At 35.3% G+C, this 22,634-nt stretch overlaps 2 protein-coding genes across 2 annotated transcripts; both read right to left on the bottom strand.

The window, feature by feature from the left end:
- Positions 1-188: 188 nt before the first annotated feature.
- On the bottom strand, positions 189-10,241 carry LOC131951200 (monocarboxylate transporter 12-like). Its single transcript, XM_059313538.1, has 7 exons — positions 10,024-10,241; positions 9,381-9,524; positions 8,507-8,650; positions 5,177-5,370; positions 2,511-2,760; positions 1,470-2,207; positions 189-343 (listed from the first exon to the last, which is right to left on the bottom strand). Exons 1-7 carry the CDS (start codon positions 10,067-10,069, stop codon positions 198-200), a joined length of 1,662 nt encoding a protein of 553 aa, XP_059169521.1. The 5' UTR covers positions 10,070-10,241; the 3' UTR covers positions 189-197.
- Positions 10,242-10,812: 571 nt separating this feature from the next.
- Positions 10,813-22,085, bottom strand: LOC131951199 (putative cyclin-dependent serine/threonine-protein kinase DDB_G0292550). The gene is made up of 4 exons (XM_059313537.1): positions 21,980-22,085; positions 18,387-18,521; positions 12,813-17,871; positions 10,813-10,922 (listed from the first exon to the last, which is right to left on the bottom strand). Exons 1-4 carry the CDS (start codon positions 22,043-22,045, stop codon positions 10,813-10,815), a joined length of 5,370 nt encoding a protein of 1,789 aa, XP_059169520.1. The 5' UTR covers positions 22,046-22,085.
- Between the last annotated feature and the right edge of the window lie 549 nt (positions 22,086-22,634).

Here is a 22,634-nt window from a genome sequence, read left to right as displayed (position 1 = left end):
TAAATACTATGAGTTTATAAACAACAAAATACGACGTAACATATAGACTTCCCATTGACATATTAAAATCACTATTTTTTTAACTGTTGAATTTTAATTCGATGTACACATGTTTTTTAACATTATATAAACAAAAAACCTTTAATTCATATTTAACAATAGGTCAATTTAAAATAGAAATTGCGACAATAAAGCTGTTACAGGTGCCCGGCCTTGACCTCTCTGGCACCCTGCCATCTTCTGACCAACGGTTCTAACAAAAGACACAGTGACCCCAGCATGTAGGTCGCACCAACAACGTGAAACGACGCCACGAACGTCCCTGTCCTTTCTATGAGAAACCCTGGGGATACAAATAATATCGTCAAAAAATATGTTTTATTTAAACACTTGTATTTGTCTTATGCGCAAACGTATGGTTATAATTAGGACAGGACAAACCCCTTCACAATGTTATGTCATTTATTTATTTTCTTATATGTCTCTGCCAAATTATCTTGTTATTTGTCAACTGTATCATTAAATGGTCTAATAATTAATCAAGCGATGATTTTATTGTTGCTGTTCAGCAGCAGCAGGATCAGGGGTGTTGTGGGTAGGTTTACTTTCAGACGTTTTGCTCCGGGAAGAACACACCAAACTTCCGGTTACGAGGGGGTGGGGGCGCTTACCATTTCCGAGTGGTGAGGGACGATTGTTAAAATATATATTTTCAATATGCAAAAATATACATTTTTTTTTTCTATTTCGTCTGTGGGCGAGTGAAGGAGGGAAAGGCCGTTCACGTGCCCGGGGATCTACCCCCTACCCCATCTACCGGTAAAATGCCTTAAAAAAACTAGTTACATAGGTCAGATTAAGCTCCCCATGCACTCCCAAAATGACAAACTGGTGAATGAATAATAGAAATGTGTGAAAATATCATGCTCGCTGAGAAGTGTGGTGACATCTTTCGTAGCTGCTACATGTGACGACCGCCCTAGTGACGCCATTGTCTGACACACAAAAATAAAGCTAAACTGCATAATACCGGTCTTAAAGTTATACTTGAGTCTTATCATGCTCGAGTTCAAGCCCATCCACCTTGATATGATTCTTTATTTTAAACGATTAATAAGAAAGTAGCTTGTCTTAAAATCTGTTAAATGTAGTTATGCTAGAATTCTTATACAGCCTTTTATTTTAGCAAGTTTTTATTTTGTAATGAATCATGTACAGCTGTTGTTAAAAGTAGATTGGATTGAATTTTTATAGAGCATTGTATTTTTTTCAAGACTCATGTACAGCTATAGGGCTGGTAAGTAGGTTTTCAAACAGTTCTACTGCTCAATAAAACCTGCTTGAGCCATAGAACTGGTTGCTGACCTACTTACCAGCCCTATTACATAGAGTGTATTTTTTTAAAGAATTTTAATTACTGGGTAGTTACTACAACCACTTATTTATTTAGAAAAAAGAAACCTGCCTACCGTGAATAGGAAACTGTATACAAATGGCAACTGAAGCCGCTAGAGTCCCTAGAGCAAAGATCCTCCCTAGTGTGTCCACACCCAACAGGTCTACAATCAAGGGAGAGTTGAGACTCAGGTACGCGAAGCCTAAACTCCCCAGGGTGCACGCCATGAAGACCAGGGCGCCGAAATTTGTGAAAAACCTGGAGCAGTGGCAGACGACCGCCATAATTAGAAAAACTCCCGCCATGATCTTTCCAGGACGGATAAGGTGAAGGTCAGCGAAGTGTCCATAGGCGATGCAGGACAAGCAGTTGGTGATGCCCACAGCTGTGAGCAAGAAGGCGGCGTCGGATTGGTTGACGCCCACTTTGATAGCGTAAGACGGAAGGTACATGTATACAAAAACGCTACTGTTGAACATAGTGTAGCTGATTAGATACATCACCGCCAGGTAGTTCTTTAACAAAGACGGGTCGAATATCTTGATTGTAAGATGTAAACAGGCTCTAATTTTCTTTCTCAGGATGTAATGGTTGGTAATTTTCCTAACAGGTTGATGGTCATTTGCAGTCTTTAACATGTTATTGTCAAATAAACCTAAAACACGTGTTGTTTCATCTTCTTTTGACGACTCAGAGATCTGGTGATCTGAAAATACCATGCAAGTAACATCTTGGTCATTGTGCCTTTGGTTTTGTGTAGTAAATTCTTGTTCTTTGATTGCATTTAATTTTGAATCATCAACATTAGATTCTAAAATATTTTGAGGAAAGTTGTGAAATTCCGATTTTATATCACCAAGGGATATATATTTTTTACGTGTATTTTTATTTCTCAGTTTAAAATGTTTGCTACACGCCTGTTTTGATACGGAAATATTTTGAAAGCCATTTCTAATGAATAATTTATTTGTCTCCGCTTGGTTTTCTTTCGTTACAGAATTAATATCTGGTGTATTCTGTTTGCAATACATTTCCTGGTACTGCTCAGAAATATTTGGCAAACTTCGACTTTGTATGTCTTGAAAATTTGTATTTGAAACATCAAAATTCTGACCAACGTGTATAACGTCATCTGAATTTATATGAGTTTTTCCAATCCTCTCAACAGAAGTAACGTGATCGTGTTTTTGGTTTCTGAGAGCTTCCGTTGGGCAAGTTTCATCGCTTAGATTTGAAACAGTTGAAAGCTCGTTTAAATTTTCACAAGTGTTTTCTATGGCATGGAGGTCATTTGGTGGAACTTTTGGGCTAACATCGTAATACGACAATGGACGAAGCAGAAGAGCTGCAATTATTGAATGCATCTGAAAAGTGTCAAAATAAAACCGCGTTAAACATAATTTAAATTTATCTACGAGTACAAAATATTATCATTTTTTTTTTAAAATCACGTCCCTTGCGGACCATAGCGTCTTTGTCAAAGCTTTTTATTCTCCCCCGTCTCCAGTTACTCCTTTCAAATAACAAAGCTTGGATTTTTTTTTAGATCTGACAGTCTAGATTCTAGAAGATTGAATTGAAAAGTTAAGTCAGCGATGTCAGCAGTTCAAAGTGTTAAGTGGTTAAGACTTAAGATTAAAGGCTAAGAGATGTGGACTGAAATGTTCGAAGGTTAACATTTACATTAAAAGTTGAAAAATGATTAAGGTTTATGTTTAGTGATCGTTCTTGTTTTTGGAATTGTTGAAATGTATCTTCCACACGGTGACTGGAAAACTGCGCCACGGAAAATGCGCACAAATAGTGCGCAAGTGCATTTTTGTTTTCTTAAATCGAGAATTTATAGTCATTAACAAATATTGACATTGTAGCATTATAAAACATATTTCAACGAAATAAGACAATATTAAAGTGTATTAGTAAAATTAATTTGTATTTTCGCATTTTATATTTCCGATGGCGATTTTTTCTGGGAATCCTACCACACTTGCTAAAGCACGGGTTCCCAACCTGGGGTCGCGACCCCCCTGGGGGTCGCGAAGGTCTTTCTGGGGGGTCGCCAACTGGTATACTAAACCTTAGTAATTTGAAACAAAGCATAAATATTTTTAGAAGAATTTTTGAAATTCGGCTTCATTAACATCACTGGAAATGTAACAGAGAAGAAACAAAGCGCACTGTACAAAGTTGTTCTCTGTCACGAATCTATGAAATCTTCAAAACTAAAACGTCATTTGAGACGAGTCATTCGGAACACACCAAAAAATATATGGAGTTCTTTCGTCGGTAAGAAGCTAGTTGCAAACGCCAGAGACTTGATCGAACAGGAAGTTTTCACAAGCATTAGTGCAAGCATCAAATGAAGTCGCGATAGAAAATGCCAAGAAAAAAAACAATAGGAGAAAATCTCATCACACGCTGCATGTACGTAAATGTTAAATAACACATTTTTATGGAAATTAAGCTTTCACCATTGTTTGCTTTTCAAGTTGATAAATCAACAGACGTGAGTTCGTGTTCGCAGTTGCTTGTCTTTGTCTATATTCATGCGGATGATAGCAAAGAAGAGTTGCTCTTTTGTGAAGATAGCATGAAAAAAATAAATACCTTTTTTGAAACTGGATGATTAAAATGGGTTAGAACGGCATCTATGTTTAGCTCAAAATCGGGCTTTCAGAAAACAGAAAAGATTTAGCTCCCTAACCACTGCCCTAACCAATCGACATCAAGAGTCCATTGCTAGTATAAGTCGTAAATTATATAAAATCTGGAGCCTTCAAAGAACTGAGCAAAGACATATAGATCACGAGGTTCTGCTCTTCTACACTACAGTACGCTGGCTGTCAAACGAAATGTTGTAAATTGTTTTTTTGAATTGAAATCTGAAATCAAATTGTTCTTGGAAGTGCAAAGGAAACAAGACAGTTTGGTATACTTAAAACGACATAGAGTACCACACCTAGCAGATGTGTTGGAACATCAAGATAAGCTTATCCTAAAGCTTCAGGGAAAATGAACGGAAATTATAACTTTCCATGATAATCTTGGGGCATTTTTATCAAAACTGCAAAATCGGTAAAGAAAATAAATCTTGGAAATATTGTAAATTTGAGATAATTAAAATTTTGAAAGAAGCGATTTCTGGGCATCTTGAATCTCTCGAAAACGAACTGCATCGCTATTTCTCTGAGCTGAAAAAAAAGAAGAATCTGCATTTACGCATTACCCATTCTCTTCTTCCCTTGATGTTGCCAGCATTCCCGATGAATTACAAGATGAATTCTTTGATTTGCAGAATGATTCCGAGCAAGATGAAAAACTACAGACACAATTTTGGTGTAGTATTCACCATTCGTACCCAAACGTAAAATTGATTGACTTTTCGAGAATATATTTTCAACACTATTCTTCGATTAAAAAAACAAAATTAAGATAATTATAATGACATAGGTTGGCGTTAACAAAAAAAAAATTAATTAAAAAGTTAACCACGAAGATTTAGTGAATAGTATGCAATTTTTCTCATGCTATTAAAACAGTTATCGAGAGTAGTTCATATTGAAAGTCTACTAGAAAATCTTATTTTAGTGCTTATTAATTTCCATACTAATTTCGGCTTTTTAATTCTATGGGGGTCGCGGGTCACTTACTTTTTATAAAAGAGGGTCGCCACTCGAAAAAGGTTGGGAACCACTGTGCTAAAGGTAAAGCTGATATAAAAGACTAACCTCTAAAGCTGCAATCAGAATAAAACATCCCCTAAATCCGTACATGACTTACCTCAAAAGCCGCAATAAGAATAAAACATCCCCTAAATCCGTACTCCTCCCTGAGGTACCTGACCACAGGTGCCACGCTGATGTTAGAGAGGCTGATGCCGATCAGGGACAGAGAGGTGGCTAAGGCACGTCTGCGATCAAAGTAGTGACCCACCAGGTAGACAGATGGCACCAGAGCCCCGCCTTGTGCTAGGTCTTAATTGGAGAGTAATTACTATTTGAGACACTTGGTTAACTTAATGTTAGATACTTGATGGCAATTGGTTAATTTGAAATCAGAATAATTTATTGAGTTTCTTTATTAAACTTTTTTAGTCCTTAAATATTTGATATAAATCTTTCCTTTTTAGCTTCACGGATCGTCTAATTCAAGAATAATACAAGTGATTTATATTTCTAGGTTCTCGATCTAGATCTAGATTTAGAACTAGATTCTAGAGTTACGAAAAAACTAGACTTAACCAAACCAATCGTAGAATATAGATAATTCTATCCAGATATAGACAATAATGAGTTTCTATACTAAACTGTTTCAGACCTTCATTATTTTATATAAATCTTTGTTTGTTTAGCTATGGAATCGGCTAATTGAAGATACAATTTAATTTGAAAGTTACTAGACTTAGATCTATATCTAGATAGGGCCTATGCGCGTAAATCAAGTTGCATAAGGAGACTCATCGTATTAAGTTATACCACAGAAAAAACATCAGTGCCGTCACGAGTCTAGACAGCTAAATTGTAAGTGTGATAGGCTTTTATGCGGGTGGCACGGTTTCTAGACATATCACGTCAATGTTAAAAAAAAATTCAATTTGTTTTAGATGAGAATGATAAATTTGACTATCTGAACTTGGCAGGATACAGGGCAGATGAAGTAGAGTTCATCTGTTTCTTTGTCCTAAGCATATGAAGGGATAGTGTGGTCAGAGACATGCTAGGCCGGAATCGTTTTTTTTAAAGATAAACGATAAAAACATGTTGTCTGACACTTGGCGGGACACTGGGCAGGTGAAGTAGAGTTGAGTAGGTCACCTATGACGTCAGTATATGAAGGGATAGTCCGAAAGATAAAAAAACATCTTTTTGAATGTGGGGTCTTGTTTTTTGTGGCGATAAGTGGCAGACGTGATGTTTTTTATGGATGACCTCCGAACCAGTTATCCAAGGGATGACGGGTAGTCTAGTTTTATATACAAAGATGCGATTGACTATGTGCCTCTGTATTCAAATTTCAAGGGGATGCCACTCTTGCTTACTAAAAACTAACTTATTGTTACATTTTAAGATTATCATGTCACAAACTGTTTATCTTAAATTTTATTGAGAATAATGTAGAAAATAACAAATCATTAAAAATTTATTATTTTTAAAAAGTTGTATAACTAGAATATGTCAACATATTACAAAAGCATAATATTACTTTGTGTTAAACAGGCATGGTTTTGATACTGTATATTGTTATTAATTATGAACTAATGACTAGTATTGTCTTTATACCACGTTATTGTGAACAGTGGCGTAGCCAGGATCGTCTCAAGGGGGGGGTTCCAATTTTACCCGGGGACAAACTTTCGATTTGCACCCCCGCCCTCAAACTTTCGATTTGCACCCCCCCCTCAAACTTTCGATTTGCACCCCCCCCCCCCCCCCCTCAAACTTTCGATTTGCACCCCCCCCCTCAAACTTTCGATTTGCACCCCCCCCTCATACTTTTTATATATACCGAGGGGTCTATGGGGGGGGTTATGACCCCCCCTAACCCCCCCCTGCCTACGCCACTGATTGTGAATATTATCGATCTAGTTTTTTTAAAAAAAAAAGGGTTCGGTTTTTAAAAATGTCTTGCAACGAATGTAAAACAACAATATTGGCTCAACTAAAATTTTAGATTTAAATTTTCTAGAGATTAAAAAAGCTAAAGTTTTACACTTTAAATAGAGTAAGAAAAGATTTTTGTCAATTCTATTTTGTTTCAAATCGTACAAGTTGTGCAGTTTTAGTAGAAGCAATTGCAGAATATAATATGAAAAAGCGATCTTATTTCATTCCCTCTATTCGTTTTGTTTAGACTGTATTAATGAACAAATATATGGATTATTTCCCTTACGTGAATTAAATCATTTAGAAGGGAAGTAATTGTTAAATGTAACATTTAAAAAAGTGCATATTGTTTGGTAATAACTTCAAAATAAACAAGAAAACCAAGACGGTGGAATAAGTGTCGATAGATACACGTTTAAATCATGCTGATTTAAGTGCACACGATGTCTAATGGGCGCACTTGTAATGGTTTTGATTGTTATTTCGTAGGTCATAGGTCTGTAAGTAAAGAGAACCACGGTGTAGTGCAGGGGTTCCCAACCTTTTTTTACTCTGGAGCACATTCTAAAATATCGGTAGGGTGGCGGGCACCACCTATTTTAAATCGACAAACTCCTTCCAGAGGCGTAGCGACCCTTCCCGTCACCCGGGGACAAAACTTTCGATTTGCACCCCCCCCCCCTCCTCAAACTTTCGATTTCCATCCCCTTCAACCTTTCAATAATGTTTATGAAAAAAATTCTGTCTCTGTCGAATAGTGAGAGGCGGGCACATACGAATCGTTCGGCGGGCGCCATGGCGCCCGCGGGCACAGGATTGGGAACCCCTGGTGTAGTGTAATCGTACTACTGATGCAGTGTTTCTTTTTCTCCGGGAGGGGGGGCACTTGATATTTTCGGGGGGGGGGGGGGGGGGGGGAGGGCGGCGTTAGACTTTCTTCGGGGGGGGGTCTAAGCCCCTCAGAAGATATGCCTGGAAGAAACTTTGATGAGGTGCGTCGTGGTATATAAGTAGGGAATGCTGTTATGGTGTAATTAAATAATAGAGTGATGCTAAAGTTTGTTGAGGGGATGTTGTGATGTTGATAGTGGTTCTATTTAATAGGGAAAGTTGATACTTGATGGCGATTGGTTAACTTAATTTAGATACTTGTTGCTGATTGGCTTACTTAACATTTACTATTTTATGCAAATTAGTTAACTTAATATTACACGATGCTAATTACTTAATTTTATATTAAGAACAATTAAGTTAGAGAAGGCTTATTGGGCCGCTATGCATATACCTACAGGGGAAAGTGAGTATAATTGCGTAACAAACTGGAGTTAACTTACTTTTAAACTACGCATCGTGTATCATTCGCGTTCTTAAAATTACTATTAAAGTCATTTCTAGGATTTTTAGGGAATGGCAAACAAAACATAAATATAGTGGGTTCTAGTTTAAGTTTGCAATATTTTATGTTAGATTCTAGTATTATGTAACTGAAAACTGTGTTATTACTCACATTTTACTATACAGACAACGAAGAAGACAGGGAGTTTTGGTAAAACTGCGATCGCTAGTGTGGACAAGGAATAGACGATACAGCAAGTCGTGGTGATGGTCCTGATGGAGAGGCGTGGCATTAGCAGATTTACGATCACCAGAGCTGGGGAGATTAGAATTTATAGGGATAAGCTGGATTAGAATCAACGTGGATTAGTAGGATTATAAATAACATTAATCAGGTGTAGAAATGTGTGATTGTGTCTGTGCATGTGTTTGTTGTCTTACGCTGTTTGTATAGGGGTGTGAATGAATGTTACCTTATGAGCATTTGAGTACACAAACAACTAAAACAAACGGTATATTATTTTCCTTCAGCCTTCATTCGTTTGTGTGCTCGCTCAATTACAATTTATGATAGAGTTGTCTTTCTTTAGGTGCAGTATGCTATTGTTTACTTGATGTGCATTAAGCTTTTATCTTACTTGAAGTGCAGTAAGATATTAAAATGCAATAATATTTTGTCTTATTTAAGACGCAGTAATATATTGTCTTACTTGAGCTGTAATAAATTGTTATCTCAAGGTGCAGTAAGATATTAGAGTGCACTAGTATATTGTCTTATTTAAGATGCAGTAACCAATTGTTTTACATGAATGCAATAAGCTGTTATTTTACTTGAGGTGCACTAAGATATTAGAATGCAGCAGTATATTGTCTTAATTAAGATGTATTTACCAGTTTTCTTACTTGATATGCAGTAATCTATTGCCTTAATTGAGGTGCAGTAAGATATTATAATGCACTAGTATTTTGTCTTACTTAATATACAGTAACCTATACTCTTACTTGAGGAGCAGTAAGATATTAGATGCAGTAAGCAATTGCCTTACTTGAGGAGCAGTAAGCTATCTGTGTCAAAGAGAGTATTGTTGTGATCACCGTGGTACTGGTATCAAACTGTTCGATAAAATCCAGGAACAGAACCGACGTGACCGAGAAAAAACTTGCGTGTATCAAAAAGATTACAAACGAACCTGCAATACAGAAACAATTAGCAACATTTAAAAATAGTCACCCGTAATTAAAGAATGTATTACATCAACCATTAGCCACCCGCAATAAAGGAAGATTTTGCTAGCCATTAGCCATTCCCAATGAAATGTTTTTAATAAAATAAACCTTTATCCACCCATAATAATGATTTTACATTAATCATCAGCCATCCGCAATAAAGAAAGATCTAGCATCAATCAACAATTAGCCGTAATTAAACCCAATGAAACAATGGTCTCAGACAATGATTAATAAAGCTAAACCTATCGTATCTTTTTTTACAAGTAGAATAACAATTTTTAATGTCAATTTCGGTTATCTCTCTTGCTTTATACCGCAACTGAAAAATATTTAAGTGTGTCGGTTGTTTCAAAGTATAAAAAAATAAACCCTTGAAAAAAGCAATTCACACACACATCAACGTTGCAAAAAATAACATACGTTATCCTTAATTTGATTCTAATATCATGAAGTACTCACCAAGAACGACCATCCATGCCCAGCCTCTATCAATAGGTCGCGTCATTGTGGCATCATTATTGTGTACGTCTCTTCTTGAACAACTTAAGCTCTTTGTGTGGTTTCAGGACAGAAGATAGCACTAAAACAACTCTCGCTTGCTAATTAATTAACGATTTCAGTTACTTTCATTGTCGGCATTTTAATTGATATTTGTAAACTGGTAAAACATACTTCTAAATAAAAAAGAAACTATGTACTGGTAAAGATTTTTTTTTGACAATCGGTCCTGAAATAGCTACACGTCTAATCATAGGCAGATCCAGGGAAAATGGAACCTCCCTCTCTCACACACCCCGTGTCCACTAAACATAGTAAGAACAGGTGTTTCTTTCAGACTTTTTCTCCTGGGGGAGAGGGGGGGCGCTTAAAATTTCTGGAGAGGGGGAGGGCGGACAAAATTTTCGAGGGGTGGGGGCGGACACTGGTAAAATTATTTATTCTATCTAAACAAACTCTGTTTAGAACAAAACTGGGGCGAAATTTATATATATATATATATATATATATATATATATATATATATATATATATATATATATATATATATATCATAAGTTGCTATTTGTATATTTTATATTAGTTGTACCGTTCTAACTATTTCTTAGTTCGCCTGTTGGCATAGCCCAAACCCTAAAATTACATATTTAACGTAAATATTTATCTAATCTAGCCCAAGAAATATTCAGATGATATATCCGCCTATGGTCTGTACGAATCGTATGTTTTTGTGTTACTAATTGCCATGACTTATGCTGTAACAGGTCCCATAACCCGCCGGCTTTCCTGGCCAAAGTACACCAGTTGTCTAATCTTTAGTTTCTCCGTTAACCTTTTAACACAGTAGCCAATAATAAATTCTATGAGCAAAGAGTCTTTATGATATTCATTTAAAACATATATTTTCTGTAGTGCAATTGTTTTGGCTGGAGGGCCACTGTATGGTAGCGGATTTTAGATGAGGGCCGCACCGTTTGAAACAGTTACCCACCTCTGCCCTAGTTCTTACTCGAGCAACACATTGTCGTGCTGAATCAAATAAAAACTACTGACATAAATTGAAATTCTTCATCTATTGAGCAGGGGTCTCCAAACTTTTCAGTCCGAGAGCCGCATTAAATATAAAATTTCAGTTCGGGGGCCAGTTTCTTCCAGGCATGTCTTTGATTTTTCTAGGCAAAGTTCCTCAGCCATCACCAACAAACGTTTTTTCCGTGGACAAAAAGATCTCCGCGGGCCGGATGAGAGGACCTTGCGGGCCGCATACGGCCCGCGGGCCGTAGTTTGGAGACCCCTGAATCTATTGAAATAATGTGGACTAAATTCTTAGAAATTTGTATAATTTAACGAAACTTAGTTTGATTGGTAAGCCTCTGGCTTAAGTAAGCTAGAGTAAATTTCAAATCAAATGCAAACATTATTTAATGAGACATATGGAAACGTAGCCAAATCTAATCAAGAAACAAGTAATTAAAGAGTCAAAAACCGTCTTACAGCACACAACATGGATTAGCTTGAATTTATAATTTATTATTAGGATGGTGTTATCATACTATTGATATAAGAAGAACAGTAAAACAAATTAGAGGTTTTTAATTATTAATAATCCAATAGAAATAAATCGTGTCTGCATGATTTCAAAATATTAACTCTATAATTATGTCTATCCTTTAAAGATAACATTTTTATATATATATATATATATATATATATATATATACAGTGGCGGAACTAGAAAAAAGGGGCCACCCCGCAAAAAAATTTTTTAGGCCCCCCCCCCCTCCATATAAATATTTAGGCCTATATATATATATATATATATATATATATATATATATATATATATATATATATATATATATATATATATATACTCAAACACAAATACGAACAAGGATACTTATTGCTGGCCTGTTCGTGTTTTGAGAAATACGTGGGTTTTTTTTTTAAATTGAAACAAATTACAACTTCATTTCATGTGTGTAAGTTCATTAGTCTGTTATGTGAGAATCAGTTTTATATTAATATGTTTGCCGTAAAACCTCGAACAACATATCCGGTCAAAAAGAATATAAAACATGAAAGCTTTCTGTAAATAATGGTGTCTCGTGTCATGTTTATTTTTATGTTTTTTTGTATTTATTTTATTAATTTTAAATACATTTTCTTTTTGTACAGTGTCATTCTTTAGTAAGTAATTTATAAACAAATAATAATAAAGAGAAGTAATTGCTTTTTAATTTATTTAGTACAAATCTATTAAAAAGAGGCTTATGAGCATCACTATTTAACTAAAAAAAAAAGGGAAATAAGTTATTGAAGTGGTTTGAACGTTTGCTTATCTTTGATAAGTTTGATTGACAGTGGTTTAAAAACGAAGGAAAAACTATTGTGGGATGGTGTCTATAGAATAAAGATAATCCAACCGCAGCTACGGTAATCTTTTTTACATAACAAACATTAAGTCAAAAATGCAAGACATTTTTTTTTAACAATTTTTTTTTATGGTCGGACGTGGGCCCCTAAATGGTGTGGGCCCCCCCGCATTGCGGGGTCTGGCGGCACTGTAGTTCCGCCCCTGTATATATATATATATATATAACAAATGAAATTTAAATATTTATACATAAAAATTTATAATAAAAACTGAATCAACAATAGAAAAGAGAATATTAATATTAATAATAGGCCGAAATATTTCAAAGAAGAGTTATTGTCGCTGCTGAGGGTGGTATTGAGAGATGGGCTACCGTAACTTTCGCCCCGCTTTTTGTTAACTTTTCTTGCGTAACATTGGGAAACATTTTCTACGGCTTCAACTTCTTTCCTCTCGTCTGTTACATCATCTACCTGAATAATTATCTCAATAGGACTGTCGCCGATCTCATCATTTAATGTATCATCATCCCTTGTAGGATTTGAGTCTTCGTTTGCCGAATACTTTCTTTCTGGTATATGGACTGCGTTTCTAGTGCAACATTCATCTAAATCGTCATTATTTACTTCAACTCGCATGTCATCTATCTTTGTTTGACTTTCTAAAACAACAATTGTTTTCTCTTTCTTTCCGTTTTTAATATTCGCTATCTCATTGTCATCATTGGCTGGATTTCGTTTGCTATCTAATGTATTGTCTGTGACAATCTGTTCTTTACCAACCTCCTGTTTATCAACAGCATTAAAATCGAATGCATTCTCTGAGTCAACCCGTTCTTTACCAGCCACCTGCTTATCAACAGCATTATAATCATCTTTGGCTGAGTTTTTTTCGCCATCTAATGGAATATCAGTGTCAACCTGTTCTGTACCAACCCCTTGTTTATCAACAGCATTATAATCATCTTTAGCTGACTTTCTTTTGCTATCTAATTCATTATCAGTGTCAACCTGTTTTTTTCCAACCACTGGTAGCATTAATGTACTGACTCCGTCAACCATATCATCAGTAACTTCTTGTTTGACCCTGTCCCCATTAAGTTCTACGTGTTGGTTGCTCATTTCTCCAACCTTTGAGTTTAACTTATCTTCAGAATATTGGGTACCCACGCCATAGAAGTCTTTCTCTAATTGTATTTTAGTATCTGCGTTTCTTTCATCCTGTTTCTTTTTGTTCCTGTGTTTACGTTTGGAATTATTAAACTTTCTTTTAGATTTCACATTGGATTGTAAAAGTTGACTAGTAGAAATTGAAGTTTCACCTGACTTTCTTATGAATTCGGTAGTGGTGGTATATGTCGTACATGTGTTATCAACGCTACTTAGATCACGCGATTCATGTGCAATAGATTTATCTGATGAGTTATGTACAATTTTTATGTCACAAGGTGAAGGCTGTACATTGTTTTCATTTGTTATATTATTCTCGTAAGTTTTTGTCATGTTATGATCCGTGACAGTTGCATCGTCTGGGGGTGGGTCACTAGGTTCATTGTTTTCGTCAGGGTAAAGTGTTTCACTATTCCGATTATCAGAATTGTTTGGATAATCAGTTTCACTTTTTTTACTAATGTCAACTGTATCAAGATTCTGGTCTTCAGATTTAATAATCTGTCCACTGTTATCAACAGTATAACTTATGTAACCATTTTGACCCTCAAATTTTACATTCTGTCTGATATAGTCACTGTTATCAACATTATCACTTTTGCAACCATTCTGATCATTTGACACAAGATCTACCCAGTGTTGATAGGTGTAATTTGTATCAACATTCTGATTAACAGTGTCAACATTTGAGTCAATGTCATCAATGTTTTGACCAGAGTAATTTGTGTCACCATCGAGATCATTCGATTCAACATTTGGGTCACTACTTCTCCTGTTTTGACCACTAAGCTTTGTATCACCATTTTGACCCTCTGTTTCTACATTCATGTCATCACCTTGACCTTTTTGATCAGTGGACATTATGTCACCAATTAGATTATTAGATTCATTATTCGGATCGCCATTTTCCCTATTTATACCGATGTCATTTGTGTCACTATTCCGAACATTAGATACAACATTCATGTCACCTTCTTTATCTTTATCACCAATCTCACTTGTATCACCATTCTGATAATGAGATTCAGAATTCGTGTCAACTTGTTGACAAGTGACATTTGTGTCTCCCATCTGAGTATTGGATTCAACATTTCCGTCACCAAATTCTTTGTCTTGACAGGTGTATGTTGTGTCACAATTCTGATCAACTGTTTTTTCATTCGGGTCACCATACTCAACATTTCGATTTGTGTACCTTGTATCACTACTCTGACATGCTGATTGTACATTAAAGTCACCACTATCACGGTTGTAACCTATGTAGCTTGAGTCACCATTCGGATCACCATCTTCCTTATTTCGAACAGTGTAATTTGTAGCACTATTATGAACATTAGATTCAACACTTTGGTCCCCATCACCACTTTGTTTACAACTGGAATTTGTATCACCAATATGATGATTACATTCAACACACGAATCACCTTCGTCACCTTTTTGACACGTAATATTTGTGTTATTTATCTGAATATCGGAATCATTATTTCGGCCAACAACTTCTTTTTCCTGACCGGTGTAATGTTTGTCACAGTTCTGAACATTAGATTCATCAATCTTGTCACCATCTTCAAGATTGTGACCTGTGTAGCTTATGTCACAAATGTGAGTATCCGACTCAATATCAAAGTCACCTTCTTTTAAGTTTTTTTCAATGGAAGTTGTGTCACCATTCCGATCATCAGACTCTACATTAGGGTTACCACCTTGACTGTTTTGTCCAATGAAAGTTGTGTCACTATTCCGATCATCAGATTCTACATTCGGGTCACCACCTTGACTGTTTTGTCCAATTGAAGTTGTGTCACCATTCTGATCATCAGATTCTACATTAGGGTTACCACCTTGACTGTTTTGTCCAATGAAAGTTGTGTCACCATTCCGATCATCAGATTCTACATTAGGGTTACCACCTTGACTGTTTTGTCCAATGAAAGTTGTGTCACCATTCCGATCATCAGATTCTACATTCGAGTCACTGTCTTCATGAAATTGACAAGTGTATCTTGTGTCACCATTCTTACTTTTAGATATAACTTTCGGGTCAAGATCCTCCCTGTTGTGGCTAGTGTCACTAATATGATCTTTTGATTCAACATTAGGGTCACCATCTTTATCTTTTTGATCACCAGTACTTCTAGCATCAACAATCTGATGATTGAATTCAGAATTCATGTCACCATCGTAACCTTTTTGGCCAGCGTAATTTGTGTCACCATTCTGATCAATTGTTTTTTCATTCGGATCATTTTCACCTGAGTCATTTATTCCTCCCACCTGATTAATGGAATCAACGTATCGATCACGAACGTCGTTGATCAGATCCGTGTAACTTGTGTCACCATTCTGTTCAACAGATACAACGTTTAAGTCACCTTCTTTTAGGTTTTGGCTAATGGAAGTTGTGTCACCATTATCATTACCAGATTCAACAATCTTGTCACATCTTTCATGGTTTTGACCAGTGTAATATGTGTCACCATTCCCTTCATCAGACTGACACTGCACGTCGCCTTTTATTAGGTTTTGACCAGTATAATATGTGTCACCGTTCTGTTCATCAACATTCAAGCCACCACCTTCACAGTTTCGACAGGTGTTGCCTGTATGAACCGGATCACCTTCCTCATCATTACACTTAACTTCAGATGTGTCCCCCTTTCCAACCTTTAAGACAAAAAGCTCAGTTGATTGATTTTCTTTTGTATCTCTCAACTCTGTATTGACCTGAACATTAATATCATCAATTGTATTCTGTTGGTGAGCTAATCTGTTTGTTATATTACCTGTTATCACAGTTATACCAACATCACCATGTTCATTTACATGTGACTGTGTTATCATTTCATGATTTTGTTCCTTCTGATTTTGCCGTCTTTTAAATATGTTACTCCTAGTTATTATTTTTCTTGCTTTAGGAGCAATATTTTCAGTTTCATCTGCTACCTGAGGAAGATCTGTCACTTCAGAATCGAGCTCTGTTTTACCAGCCCCAACTAAATCGTTAATGGTTTCATTTTCATTTAAACTATAATTCAGGTCATCTCGAGGTTGTGTATCCATTATGAAGTTGTCTTTACTGTTATTTCCTTGATTTCCGGTAACGTAAGTGTTGGTTTGATGGGTTTTTGTTGTTGAAGATGATTCAAATCCGCTTCTTGGCTTCGTAATTGACAGAACTTGTTCACGTGTGGGAAAGTCAAAGCTAACATTATCTTGTTCTTGTGTTTGTTGTTCGTTGAAACTATTGTAAAATAACGGACACTCAAGTTGGGTTTGGAAAGAATTAGTTGTGAAAACTGGAGGTGGGATAGCAGGAGCTGAGAGTGCTGTGTCTTCTGTGGTATCAACTGTGTTGCTGCAGCGGTCTTGATTTCTACTTCTGTTGACATTCTCTGGTCTGCTGGCATTAGTCAAGTCTAGACAAGGAAGTAAAGGTTCGGCTGCACAAGGATAGTTAGGAACCATTGTTTCTGTGTTCAATACTTCGTGATTTACGTTGGTGGTAGGGTAAGGCTTATTTAAACTACTGCCATCATCAGAGGGGTTTGTTTCTAGGCGATTTGTTACTTTTTCTGGAACTAAACATGAATGATAGCTTTTTTCAAAACTGTCTTCTGAATCAGTTAAATTTGTTATTTTAAAAGTGGTATCTGTGGAAGAAAATTGTACCCTGTCCGTGAGAGATAATTCTTTCGATTCTTGGTCCGTTTCAACATCAACAATGTTGTTAGCATCCTTCATTGATGTATCTGTTATTGTTGTATCAGTACATACAACTCTGAAACAGCCCTTGTTGTCAGGATAAGAACGAGATCCAACAAAATTTGTTTGGGCTACCCAGGCTTCCGTTGAATACACAGGATTATTCTGCTTATTAGTATTCAGGTATCTTAGAGGATTATCCTCCTGGTTAGTATTCAGATATCTTAATGGATAATCCTCCTCATTAGTATTCAGATAACTGTTTGAATGGTGTCTAGCCTGGCATACGAATCTCCGGCCAACTTGATGAATATCTTCACTGTCTTCAGTAAACTTATCAATTGATACTTTGTCATCTTCATTCAGTTTTCTACAACACTGGTTAAATATTTCAACAAATTGTGAAGCTTTTATTTTGTTTGCAAACTTGACTTTCAGACATTCCTCTTTTGAATCGGTCTGCTTGATCTTAGACCAGTAAGTGAAAGAACGCAGCTTGAAATCTTTTGACAGTAGTTTCATACGACAGGTAATTAGATGATCAGCACATACATTGTTCAGCTGGAGAAAAAATAACATAACATCTTAGTTCAAAACTTTGATATAATATTTTGAAATATATCTGGAAAATATTATTTAAATTACGGGAACAAATGCAATTTTAAGTTTAATTTTTACAAAATATTTTATTTCTTTTCAAGAGCCCCAAGCTACGTTTCGACCTACTATTATTTTTTACACATACATAAGCAAACTTTTTAAAGACCAAAAAATCAAGCGGATATATTTATATGTTTTATAACAAATGAACAAATTTAACTTTTTTTATATATTTACAACTATAGAGTGGTATGAAAATTATTGTGAGTTTTATTGCGGTAACTACAACTAAATGAGGCTAGTGTTTGGGTAGAACCAGGTGTAGGGGGTCATAAACATTTTATTAAAAGTAGTATTGATTCTTTCATACTTAAATGAGACAAATGTATTACGCTACTTTTTCTCTTGTCATAATAATTCTAAATTAGTGAAGATCTTAACGTTCAATTATCTTAACATTTCCCACTTAAACCAACCTTTTTCGTTGTCATGATAACTCTGAACTGGAGAGAGTCTTTACACTCAAGTATCTTAATCACGCCCACACCAATCGTTTTCCAAGTTTTGCTTTCCTTATCAAAGTAGGACAAATGACATTTTTCAGCAAAGATCTGGAAAAGACAGGAATACAAATATTTGTTTTTATATAAAGGTATTCTAAAACAAAATATAAGGATAAATAAGATATGACAGAACGACACACTAATATATTCATGTTGATTGAAGTATGCAAGGAGTAAATTCAACGTGTTTGTGAGCGCTTTTGAATGTTTTACCATTTTGTAATCCATGTAATCATTAGTATTCTCATCATCATTAGTTTGCATGGTATCTTTTTCAAGGCTTTTCCTACACACTATATTATCCTTTTCACCAAGCTTGTGCAAGTCTGTGTAACTCGATTGATTCGTTTCTTCTGCACAAAGATGAAGTTAAATAATTGTATATCAACTCAAATATGAACTAATATTGTATTTGATCATTTGACTTCAACTTAACTTTCTTCATAATTGTAAGCATTAGTAAAGATTGATTATGTTTGTGTTATTTAAATGCTGTGTGATAATTTTTTAAGAACACACAGGATAAACCGCAGATGTCCACTTATTTTAAATTTTTGAGTTAGTACCATATTCTCATACACACACCTTTATTCAGGTACAAGTATATTTTTTCTAAATTATTGAATTTTTCGTTATCTTTCTCTCTCGCTCTCTATTTCTCTTTCACTCTCTTTCATTCTCTTTTTCTTCTCATTCTCTTCCTTTCTTTCTACCTTGTTACGGGTAAATTGTAGCTTAGATAGAAATAGGCGAGAATATTCTAGAATTAGGGGAGAGTGCGTGTGTAAGGGTTAGTTGGTAGTGGTTAGGGCGAGGATTACTCTGTAATGGGCAGAGTTGAGATCAAATAAAGTACTGAAGATTGGCACGAATCGTTTTCTGTGTACCCACATTGCAAATTTTGGTTTTACAAAACAAAAATTTACGGCGCCAACACTACAAAAAGACTATGAACTCCTTTGATGTGACACCTTTATGTACACCTTTATGGACACCTTTGTGTACACCTTTATGGACACCTCTATGGACACCTTTATTTACACCTTTATGTACACCTTTATGTACACCTTTACGTACACCTTTATGTACACCTTTATGTACACCTTTATGTACACCTTTATGGACACCTTTATGGACACCTTTGTGTACACCTTTACGGACACCTTTATTTACACCTCTATGTACACCTTTATGGACATATTTGTGTACACCTTTATAAACACCTCTAGTCCATCAGCACAACGAAAAACTCAAATGCGCCCAATTCCTAAGAACTCCAATCCTATGATCGTAACAAAGGAACTTACAATCAATATTATAACGCTGAATATCACTGAAACTTTGCTGTACTGAAAAAAAGCTCTAGCAGTCTCAGATACATACACACAAAGAAAATTACTCGAGTTTCCAGAAAATTGAAAAAAATGTTGCATTAAAATGACACAGCATCATCTATTTTGATACAATACATTAAAATAAGGACAAACTAAATCATATTTGGAAACGAACCCATAAAGAAAAGCAGGCCTAAATGGCGCGTAAACAGTTGACACGTGATGAACTGATGATGAAGGGAATAACTTTCAACACTAAAATTAAGAACGAAGAAGAAGTCTATTACTTTGACTTGAAAATATTAGATGCCGTTATAATCATAATGATTACTTCAAATTGCATGACACACAGCTCCATCACTATTTAAGTGTAGCCACATACCTTGCCCATTAAAGTTTCAGTTTCGTCAATAATTCATGCAATCGCTTCGGCGAAAAAGATATCGATAGAGTGACGAGTCAGGTCAACCAACACCCAGGTTCTGATATCGATCTTCAAGATTGATTTCCAGAAAATCCAGGTAAATAACAATCGAATCGATACAGATTTGAAGTTTCGATTAGCTATGCTATATATCACATAATTAACTGCCTGGGGTTGTGATTGACCCTTTAGCCTGAATGTAGTGGCGTAGCGAGGTCGGGTGTCACCTGGTGCGGCACTTAATGGTGTCACCCCCCCCCCCCCCCCCCCAGAGGCATAGCGTCCCTTCCCGGGGACAAACTTTCAAATTTTTGATTTGCACCCCCCTACCCTCAAGTTTTTCTCTATATATTTTGCTATTTTTTGCCTTGGTGTCACCCCCCTAAATGGTGTCACCCGGTGTGATCCGCACCCCCCCCCCCCCGCTCGCTACGCCTCTGCCTGAATGTCATTATAGGAAGATATGCTTGTTTTCGGTTTGTTCTGGACGTGGCTGTGTGATTTTTGTAACAGTTTTCTTTCAAAGAATTTCCTATGATAAATAAATGTTGTTGAGGTGCATGCCTGATACAATATTAAACAAATAATCCACAGGTGAAACCTCAAGGATAAAAAAAAAATAATTTGAAAGTTACAAAATGATTACAGAAAATTATAAATGGACACATTTTAACGACTGATTAGATCGACGTTAATAAAACAAACTCCAAAATAAACACAAGTTGTGTTCACTATTATATTCAGAACCAGCTTTTTAATTCATGTCATTTGAAATGTAATACTTCTAATTACTGGCATGAATTATAAATATTACATGTGTGGTGATCAAATTACTGCACCATTCAAGAATACTTCACAAGAAATTTCTAGAAATTGTACATCCTGGTTACAGGTAATTATGTAATTTTTTAGATGAGGAGTTGACAGTAATTAATTTTTAGAAACATTGCTAAATGTCATTTAAAACAATCTTAGGCACTGTGTGAATACAAACTCTTAAATTACTATTACATGAATAATTTTAGCTAAACAACAACTACAAAATTAAATACTAATTAATGTGACCAGTTCTTTTGAAAAAATATGTCAAAAGAAAAATAAACTTTTGTAAAATTAAATAATTTTAATTTATTTAAATTTAATATCTTTAGACACGAAAAAAGCAGGTTGTTATTGTTTTCTGCATAAATAAAAATGATTGAATATCGTAGTGGTGTAAGTAACAATTTCTGTACATAACATCTTGTGTAAACAACTATTTTTGTACATAACATCTTCTGTAAGTAACAATTTCTGTACATAACATCTTCTGTAAACAACTATTTTTGTACATAACATCTTCTGTAAGTAACAATTTCTGTACATAACATCTTCTGTAAACAACTATTTTTGTACATAACATCTTCTGTAAGCAACATGTGTTGTACATAACATCTTCTGTAAGCAACAATTTTTGTACATAACATCTTCTGTAAGCAACTATTTTTGTACATAACATCTTCTGTAAGCAGCTATTTTTGTACATAACATCTTCTGTAAGCAACTATTTTTGTACAGAACATCTTCTGTAAGCAACTATTTTTGTACATAACATCTTCTGTCAGCAACTATTTTTGTACATAACACCTTCTGTAAATAACACCTTTTGTAAATAACACTTTCGGTAACTTCCACCATCTGTAATTAACATCTTCTGTGAGTAACAACTTTAATTACAGAGCTACCAGATCAACAAAGTATGATATTACCTGTATCTCAGACACGGCACTGGAACAATCAGGCTGGTTCTCCACCTCTACCTCACTGAGAGACATGTCTGTAGTCCTACAGCTTCTATGGTTGATTGATTCGCTTCGCTTCGTAGGTGATAGATATGGATTTAGTGTTAGAGGGACGCTACTTTTATAGCCCAGTCAAACTGAAACTAAATAATTCCAGGGTAGGATAGAAATATCGGAAAAGATATATATATATATATATATATATATATATATATATATATATATATATATATATATATATATATATTTATATATATATAGATGTGTGTGTGTGTGTGTGTGTGTGGACTGTGTGTATATGTGTGTGCATGTATATAATTATATATATATATATATATATATATATATATATATATATATATATATATATGCGCGTGTAAATCTGTGCACTATACGTATGTATCAGTATGTGCATGAGTGTGTGTGTTTGTATGAGTATGTTAAATTAAAAAAATAACCAAGTGACCAACACTACTGAAAATATTTAGCTACGACCTTAAATGACCTGTGTAGTCTGAGGTGAAGTGATATAATGTCCACATATTTTAAAGCGACTGTTTTACGACTCGCTTGGTCGACCGCTGTGTTTATAGTCGTGTGAGATTTATTGTTGTATCACGCT

The sequence above is a fragment of the Physella acuta genome, unplaced genomic scaffold, assembly GCF_028476545.2.
Source record: "Physella acuta isolate Inbredline_101_S28 unplaced genomic scaffold, ASM2847654v3 ptg000804l, whole genome shotgun sequence".
Lineage (NCBI taxonomy): Eukaryota > Metazoa > Mollusca > Gastropoda > Physidae > Physella > Physella acuta.
Note: the sequence above shows the minus strand (reverse complement) of the source record. Positions and strands in the feature narration are given on the sequence as shown.